The sequence below is a fragment of the Larus michahellis genome, chromosome 7 (assembly GCF_964199755.1).
Source record: "Larus michahellis chromosome 7, bLarMic1.1, whole genome shotgun sequence".
Lineage (NCBI taxonomy): Eukaryota > Metazoa > Chordata > Aves > Charadriiformes > Laridae > Larus > Larus michahellis.
The window spans coordinates 55,686,937-55,696,247 of record NC_133902.1 but is presented as its reverse complement, the minus strand read 5'-3'; the positions used below and the strand labels follow the sequence as shown (position 1 = coordinate 55,696,247).

The 9,311-nt window shown below is 41.7% G+C and overlaps 1 protein-coding gene across 3 annotated transcripts in view; it reads right to left on the bottom strand.

The window, feature by feature from the left end:
• Nucleotides 1–4,215: 4,215 nt before the first annotated feature.
• KYNU (kynureninase) overlaps nt 4,216–9,311 on the bottom strand; it is a 66,323-nt gene continuing 61,227 nt past the window's right edge. For all 3 annotated transcript variants that reach the window (XM_074595186.1, XM_074595189.1, XM_074595185.1), the window contains 2 exons: nt 8,954–9,184; nt 4,216–4,553 (listed from right to left, as the gene is read on the bottom strand). In XM_074595186.1, coding sequence (XP_074451287.1) covers nt 4,401–4,553; nt 8,954–9,184 — 384 coding nt within the window. In that variant the 3' untranslated portion in view covers nt 4,216–4,400. The remainder of the gene's footprint in view (nt 4,554–8,953; nt 9,185–9,311) is intronic.

Sequence of the window (9,311 nt, the reverse complement as noted above, 5' to 3'; positions counted from 1 at the left end):
CTAGAATTTTAAATGGTTTGCAGCTAGCTCCAAAGCAAAATAACTACAGAAGTTTACTTACAGCACGGACTCTCATTCAGCATTTCTAATGTCTTCTTCCAGGGTGGATGGAAGCCATTTGTTTTGCTAGAAGTTGCAGCTACTTCATTTTGTTGGAGTTTAGTGGATCCTTTTAACGTTAGCAAAATGTCCAGGGGAAAAAAAGAAAAAAAAAGAAAAAAAAAAAGTGCAACCACAGAAGTATTTTTCTGTATAGAAAATTACACGACCATAAGTTTTCCTTTTCCCTGATGTCTTCTCTGCCATAATAATGGCTTCAGGATTTAAATCCTTTGCTGCTATTGTGACTTCAAAGCCTTAAAACTGCAATTGAATGAAGCAGTTCATCTGTCATTATTCAAATATGAAGCAATTATGATGAAATAAAGATAGAATTCCATTGAGAAATACCCCAATCAATTCTCACTTATATTTAACTAGAAACGTAAAATGATGCTTAGAAGAGTAAGTTTAGGTAATAAAAACTTGGAATATAAAAAGTATGAATTACTGATCTATAACTTATTCATTTCTGACTAAGCCTTCTAAATATATTTCACAAATATTGACAAAAGTTTAAGCTTACAATGCAAAACTGTCTCTCAGGCGGTCATAAAGAGTGACTAGCTTTTCCAAGACATATTTTCATCAGTTTGAGTGCCCAGAGGTTCAGATGGGAACCTGCTGAGATTCTTAAGGGTCTCTGAGCAGGTCGGCTCCCTCTGAAATGTCTTAGCTCACGACATGTTAATTGCATCTGGAACGAGTGGGTTTTCTAAACGAGCGTATGAAATAACACACCTACCTCGGCCATGTCTTCATTATATTGCTGCCACTGCTTTGATGTCTACACATCCTGTAAGGCTCCTCTGTGGATTTAGTCCTAGATGCTTATTTTCACCTTTCTGACCACAACCAATGCCAATTCCTACCCCCGGGGCTAGAATTTCACGGGGAATTCCTACCTGTACCCAGTTGTATTTGGGAACCTGATCACAACTTAAAGTAACATAGCATAAAAAGTTAATTATTTTGTTTCATTATCTTCCATCCTCTCTTTTTCTAGAACTTCACATATTACAGGACCAGATTAGGCCAGGTTTTTTCACCCTTTCTTTCTCTTTTCATCTTTCTTTCTTAATTTACCACTGTATCTGCTGATAAAATGAAAGCAAGGTGGATTCTGCAGTAGTCAGACCAAGGGCTCCCAATATTTTTCATCTTAAGCTCTCCAAATGGGTCATGTCCTTCCCATTCTCAATCACGCAACAAGCTCAGGTGGTAAAACAACTCTATGTCATATCTTTCTCTTCACTCAGAGTCTACCGGTTTTCTGGAAAACAAAAACATCCTTTTCTGCTTATAGAAGAGGACTTTGCCTTCTCTCTAATCTTTCCATGGCAAAACAGGGGGAAAAAAAAATGCACAAATGGATCCTATAGTATTTTTCCCTCGTTTTTTTCAACAGTCACAGTGAGTTCAAGAGACAATGCATCGCATTAAATTCTGCTGTGCTGAGAAAGATCACATACAGCCAGGGATCTACGTATTCACATTTATCTTCCTTCATTTTGTAGGCATTTTATCACCCTACCTGGGTATCAATTTTCCATCATCTACAGACACTCATGTCTTGCAGTTTAATTTGAAAAATGTAATTTCTTCAGACAAGCCAGGAACTAAATATTATCACAATTAGAAAGCAGTAGTACTTAATACTGAATTTTAAATCGGAGATGTAACTAGCAAGAAGCATTCCGGGTATATACAATTAATTATTTCACACATAATTATTCCTGATATTACTCTAACTGTGATAACTTAGAGCATTTGAAAAAGCAGGCTGTAATATTGTTTTCTTTTTTTTCCACAGAAGCTCTTTCATTTGATATTCTCTTACTAAATAATATGTAAAATACTGACACCTAATGTTAACTTTCAGTATTATTCATGTTGCAAAACTTTTACTACAAGTAGGGAAAGATCATGTGAAACTGGTGCTTCAGCTGCAATTTTCTTTCAGTAAAATGTACTATAGCCTTCCCTCACTTTTTGGAAATAATTTTCCGAATTTATATATATGACTATAAAAGCAAGGAGCTTTCATGTTTATCTTCACAGCTCATAGGTAGAAGAGAGAGAGTAATTCAGAAAAGTTTCATTAAGTGAGGTTTGACTCACTGAATTTAATCAAGTCCGTCAAATGGAACACAATTCTTATTTACAAAGTCAGTATTTGTACCTGTAGGCTGAAGTGTTACTAAAAGACAAAATACTATTAAACATTTAGTAATCATCTGTTATCTTTGAAATGCGGACTGCATAGATTCAGTGAGTACTTTACCTACCCTACTTGGTTCACTTTTCTCAAAGACACAAGGAATTCCGTTCACAGTTTGTGACTTTAAATGCAGATGCCAAACTGCGACCTCAAAATTCACCATTTATCTCTCCGTAACCTCCGAGACATCTAGTCCAAACCGGATGTCCAGGTGTTATTTAGGAAGAGATTTTGAGGTTCTCACTCTTCCTGAGTTTACCAAGGTCCAGCTGACATCAAAATAAGATATTTTATAGTATGACCTAGTGCCATATCTGGATTTGTATGAAGCTTGCCTAACTTTACAGGGCAGACAAAAGTGACGGTTAGCTAGAGCTGTACAGCAGCAAAGTGCTTCAAAGGCACCGGCAGTGAATTAAAACCCTTTTCAATACTGTGGACTGTCACAGTTTTATATTCAGTGCTTTTTTCATCAACAGTCACTTTATGGAAAGTGGTCCTTTTCTAAGATCGTGTCACTTGACAGACGAAAGTAGCTGTGCTGCAGATGCAAGTATAAAAATAAAACCGCAGCCTCTGAAATACAGATACCTGGGCTGCAACACAATGACACAGTCTCAGCTGAATTAATGAGCAATGACGTCAATGTAATCAAACCCTCTTGAGTGAGCCAGAGCTTTCCAACTGATTAAGACTCCCGTGCTATCCTTTATAACAAGCTGTTCTTCCTCTTCACAGGTGCTAAAAATACCAACAAATGCTTTATTTGCAGTTCTTTCAGCTTTTCCCTACCTATTACAACCAATGAAATAGTATTACTGCAGCAGAGACTTTAAAACTACCTTTTTTTTTTTTTTTTTTAATTTTAGAGCACAGGTAGAAACTTTGAAACCCCTTGGGTTTCCCTGTGCTGCAGGAGATGCTCAAAGAGTGCAAAAATCCCAACCAGTAAAACGGTTTGGAGTAGTCCTCACTTCTTCCCCCAAATCCTTTTACACCCTTGAAATGGAATAAAAAGAAGTACTACCAGAAGTAATTTTCTAAGTGTTTCATACCAAAAATCAGCCACATTGAGTATCATCAGAGAACAAGTTTTAGTCGATTCTTGAAAAAGGGTACATGCTGAATAGCTACAGATTTAGGAGATTAGTTTCCATTTACGCCGAGGTCTTATTAAAACAACTCTGGGTAAAGTTTTGGTTAAACGTAAGAAGTTTTTCCTCATTGCTCTTAGCCGTCGAATGCAAATCTCTGTAAAAATTTGGGCCACACTGTAAGTTAACAATGAGAGCTTTTGCTGCTGCTCAAACAGTTCAGAGTTCGTTTTGCCTAATCCGAAATAAGCCTTGTTAAAACTGCAGTAAGTGCTCATACAGCCCTTCGCACTGGCTTACGCAAATTTAAAATTGTTCTCAGCTTTCTCAAGCATATCATCTCCAAGATGACTACCTAGAAAGAAAAAGAGTAAATGTTTTGTTTTAGCCAACAGCATGACACCAAAGAAGGTATCTGCAATGTAAATTCATTGTTCAATTAAATCATTAATTAAACAAGAATTTCAAAATGTTGGGCCCTTTGAAAAATCTAGTGTGCAGCATTTAACAGTTTTTAAACAACTAATTGTTCAACTTCTGCTTTTCAAGTATACCATGTACTTTAAATAGAACTGATAAATTAAAAATGTAAATTGGACTGTATCTTTTAACTGTTGGTGATTTGTCTATTTTCCACTTTTTATTATGCATCATTTTTATAATAAAGAAGGGATTTTTTTTTCCATTCCTGTTCTAGTTGATAGCAATTCTTCCATGCTTCTCAAAGCTAATGTAATAAAACTACATAAAATGTTTAAGAAAAGCCCCATTAAAATATACAAAGCATACTAATTCACGAAGTCAAAGTCAAAGCAGAGTGGAAATATGAGCTTTAATAAAACTATGTCTGTTGTAAATAACTATTCAAGCACAGTCATTTTTTTGCAAATTGCATGGGATATAGCTCAGTCTACTCGAAGCAAAGAATCACTCAGCGGGATAAATGCATCTTAGTCAGAAATAGATTAAAAGATACAGCTGAGCCATCAATAAGAACCAGATAGGGCAGTATTGTTTGCTGCTTGTTTTGAAGATGTAATTGCAGATTCCAGGGTTTCGATAAATCTGTGCACATCATGGAAAGAATTGTAGAGAGGAACTGGGGCAACGCGAAGAGCATTTGGTTCTCGCATGTCACACTGCAAAATAGAAAAGGAATCCTTAGTAAATTCAGGTCACTTCATATTTCTTTGTCAGATTATATTTTTAAACGTCAACCTTGTCTTCATGGAGTTACAGCAAGGAAGAATGACTGGACTGAAAAAGAGACATATAGAAGAATTCTGGGACTCCTAAGAAACTACTGTGAGGGCCATTGTTGTAAAAAGCATAGCGAGGAGAGCGGTGTGTCGCCTAAAAATGGATGCAAGGCTCAGGATGGGCAGGACTCTAGCAGTGCCATTGAGGGCATCCAAACCAGCTATGTATCCCCATAATTTACCTTAGCACCTAGAGCAACCCATAGTTGAAGAGAAACACAGGTGACAAAAAAGCCATCACAAAACAGAATCATGCCAGTATAGATTCATAGAATGGTTAGAGTTGGAAGGGACCTTAAAGATCATCTAGTTCCAACCCCCTGCCGTGGGCAGGGACACCTCCCACTAGACCAGGTTGCTTAAGGCCCCATCCAACCTGGCCTTGAACACCTCCAGGGATGGGGCAGCCACAGCTTCTCTGGGCAACCTGGGCCAGTGTTTGACCACCCTCACAGTGAAGAATTTCTTCCTAATATCTAATCTAAATCTCCCCTCTTTTGGTTTAAAATGGCTACCCGTCATCCTATCACTACACTTTCTCATAAAGAGTCCTTCCCCAGCTTTCCTGAGGCCCCATTTAAGTACTAAAAGGCCACTATAAGGTCTCATTGGAGCCTTCTCTTCTCCAGGCTGAACAACCCCAACTCCCTCAGCCTGCCTTCATAGGAGAGATGCTCCATCCCTCTAATCATCTTCATGGCCCTCCTCTGGACTCGTTCCAATAGGTCCATGTCCTTCTTATGTTGGGGGCTCCAAAGCGGATGCAGTACTGCAGGTGGGGTCTCACCAGAGTGGAGTAGAGGGGCAGAATCACCTCCCTTGATCCATTCTCCACCCAACCTGGATTTGTGCTTGGGATTGCCCTAACCCACGTGCAGGACCTTGCGCTTCGTCTTGTTGGACTTCATGAGGTTTGCACAGCCCCACCTCTCAAGCCTGGCCAGGTCCCTCTGGGTGGCATCCCTTCCCTCCGGCATGTTGACTGCACCACACAGCTTGGTGTCATCGGCAAACTTGCTGAAGGTGCACTCAATCCCACTGTCCATGTCATCAACAAAGGAGTCTAGGAAGGCTGGACGTTCTTCTAGAAGAAAATCTTTAAAGCACAGGAGCTGGCCATCCCCATGTGCCATAAGATGAACTGGTGGGGAAGAAGATCAGCCTGTCTAAACCGAGAGCTTTGGCTGGAACTCAGGAAGAAAAGGAAAATCTAAGGCCTATGGAAGAAGGGGCAGGCCACTCAGGAAGACTACAAATATTTCATGAGGCTATGCAGGCAGAAAATTAGAAGGGCCAAAGCCCAACTAAAACTCCAACTGGCTACTCTCTAAAAGGAAATAAAAGATGTTTTTATAAATACATTAACAACAAAAAGAGGACTAAGAAGAATTTCCATCCTTTATTGGATGCAGGGAGAAATGTAGTGACCAAGGATGAGGAAAAGGCTGAGGTGCCTTGTGCCTTCTTTGCCTCAGTCTTTAATAGTAAGACCAGCTCTTTGAGTACCCAGACCCTTGAGCTGGACAACAGGGATGGGGAGCAGAAAGAACCCCCCATAATCCAAGGGGAAATGGTTAGCAAGCTACTATGCCAGTTAGACGTGCACAAGTCTATGGGGCTGCTTGGGATCCACCCAATGGTACTGAGGGAGCTGGCAGAGGTGCTCACCAAGCCACTTTTCATCATTTATCAGCAGTCCTGGCAAACCAAGAATGTCCCACTTGATTGGAGGGTAGCAAATGTAATGCCCATCTACAAGAAGGACCACAAAGAAGATCTGGGAAACTCCAGACCTGTCAGTCTGACTTTGGTGCCCAGGAATTTTACGGAGCAGATCATCTTGACTGCCATCACACAGCACATTCAGGACAACCAGGTGATCAATCCCAGTCAGCATGGGTTTATGAAAGGCAGGCCCTGCTTGACTAACTTGATCTCCTTCTATGACAAGGTGGCCCACCTAGCAGACAAGCGAAAGGCTGTGGATGTTGTCTACCTAGACTTTAGTAAAGTTTTTAACACCGTTTCCCACAGCATTCTCCTGGAGAAACTGTCTACTTATGGCTTGGATGAGCGTACGCTTCGCTGGGTAAAAAAATGGCTGGATGTCTGGGCCCAAAGAGTGGTGGTGAATGGATTTAAATCCAGATGGTGGCCGGTCACAAGTGGTGTTCCCCAGGGGTCAGTACTGAGGCTTGCTCTGTTAAATATCAATGACCTGGCAAAGGGGGTCGACTGCACCCTCAGTGAGTTTGCAGATTACACCAAGTTGGGCAGGAGTGTTGATCTGCTTGAGGGTAGGATGGGTCTACAGAGGGACCTAGACAGGCTGGATCAATGGGCCGAGGCCATCTGTATGAGGTTCAACAAGGCCAAGTGCCGGGTCCTGCACTTGGGTCACAACAACCTCATGCAGCGCTACAGGATTGGGGAAGAGTGGATGGAGAGCTGCCTGGCAGAAAAGGACATGGGGATGTTGATTGATTGCTGGCTGAATATAAGCCAGCAGTGCGCCCAGGTGGCCAAGAAGACCAACAAGCATCCTGGCCTGTATCAGGAATAGCATGGCCAGCAGGACTAGGGAAGTGATTGTCCCCCTGTACTCGGCACTGGTGGGGCTGCACCTCAAATACCGTGTTCAGTTTTGGGCCCCTTATTACAAAAAAGACATTGAGGGGCTGGAGCGTGTTCAGAGAAGAGCAACAAAGCTGGTGAAAGGTCTAGAGCACAAGTCTCGTGAGGAGCGGCTGAAGGAACTGGGGTTGTTCAGCCTGGAGAAAAGGAGGCTGAGGGGAGACCTTATCGCTCCCTACAACTACCTGAAAGGAGGGTGTAGTGAGGTGGGAGTTGGCCTCTTCTCCCAAGCAATAAGCAAGGGGACAAGAGGAAATGGCCTCAAGTTGCACCTGGGGAGGTTTAGGACGGATATTAGGAAAATTTTCTTCACTGAAAGGGTTATCAAACATTGGAACAGGCTGCCCAGGGAAGTGGTTGAGTCTCCATCCCTGGAGGTATTTTTAGGAAGAGGTGTAGATGTAGTGCCGAGGGACATTGTTTAGTAGTGGACTTGGCAGTGCTAGGTTAATGTTTGGACTTGGTGATCTTAAAGGTCTCTTCCAACAAAAACAATTCTACGACTCTATGTTAAACAGCACTGGCTCCAGTACTACAGGTACAAGTAATATTGCAGGGCTTGCAGTATTTTTCTTCCCCCCTCTGTGAATTTGAACAGTTTGCTGAATAGAATAATCTCTCATATTTGAAGCTTATTACTGCATCGCGAAGACAAGCCAACAGTGTAAGGCCCCGTGCCCTCTTAAAAGCAGCAGTTCCTGGAATTCGCTGGCAGCACCAAAACCGCAGCATATTTAGCCTAGAAGAGTTGCCCTTTGGGGACACAAGTCACCAGCAGAAATAAAACCCATATATCATTTATATGGCATTGGGCTATCAGCCTCACCTCCCAGCACTTCTAAATCACCAAATGCATAGCATTAAATTCAGCTTTTATTCTTTTTGAGCAGTGCTCACCAGTAACGGTGCCATTACATGGCAGTGCCATGGCCTCTTTTTTCTGAGTGCTAACAGACGTGTCCAAGGAAATGACAGCTTTTTAGTCCCTCCACCTTGATGCCTCACAAAGAGCAAGGGTTTGGCCATTTGCAGATCAGGAAAGGGACCGGCGGAGGCTCAGAGCTCCTTGCCGTCGTCGGGCTGTAGGTGTGCGAGTGGGGGTGTTGAGGATGGTGAGCACCCTTCGAGCTCTGCTGACTGCCAGCACGCTGGGGTGGCACAGACCTCCTCTTTGTGGTCTCTGGCCTCATGCCTGGACCCACAGCAGGGGACCTGGACAAGCACACTGAGGCAGTACGTTGCACTGGACAGCCCTGACATATTCATATTTGTGTTTTTCCAGTGATTTGGGTTTTTAATTTTTTCCCTGTCTTTTCAGCTCCGGATCCGTAATGCCTCCCATCATAATGCACCCACAGCGCATCTCTAACCTCAGTAGTGATTCCTGGGTGCTACTTGCAGAACTACTGGAAATAAATCAGTAGCGAAAGGGCAATATACAGACTAACAAATAATTTATAAAATAACCCTACTTATTTGTTCATTTACACAAGTAAAGACTGAAGATGCTATGTAAGCAGTTTTCATCACTCCCAGTCTTTTCTGGCCTTATATGAGATTGTATTTGCATAAAAGCAAAATTATTACTTTGTTACGGTATAGGTTCGCAAAACAGTGCATAAGAAGTTGAAGTTTGATTTACTTACAGCTACTCCTCTCTTCTCCAGCTCTTTAAACACAGATTTGATTGGAAGGGAAAAAGATAGCGTGAGTTGGCATCCTCTTTCCTCAATGCGAGATGGCGTGATTATTTTTACAAAGGGCTTCTCTGGATTTGTTTTATCCTCATTGTAGTAATGTTTTATCAGGTATTCCAAGTAACCGGTGAGTAGAACGGATTTCCTTCTCAATGCTTTCATTGTGGCTTGACCAAAAACCTACAATGATTTTAAATCATTAGAATGATAATGCATTGCTATAGAAAATAAAAAGAAAGTAAGGAAAACTAAAAGGGTAGCGTATTTCTCTATACGTTATCATTGGAATCAAGTGGTAATCATCAGA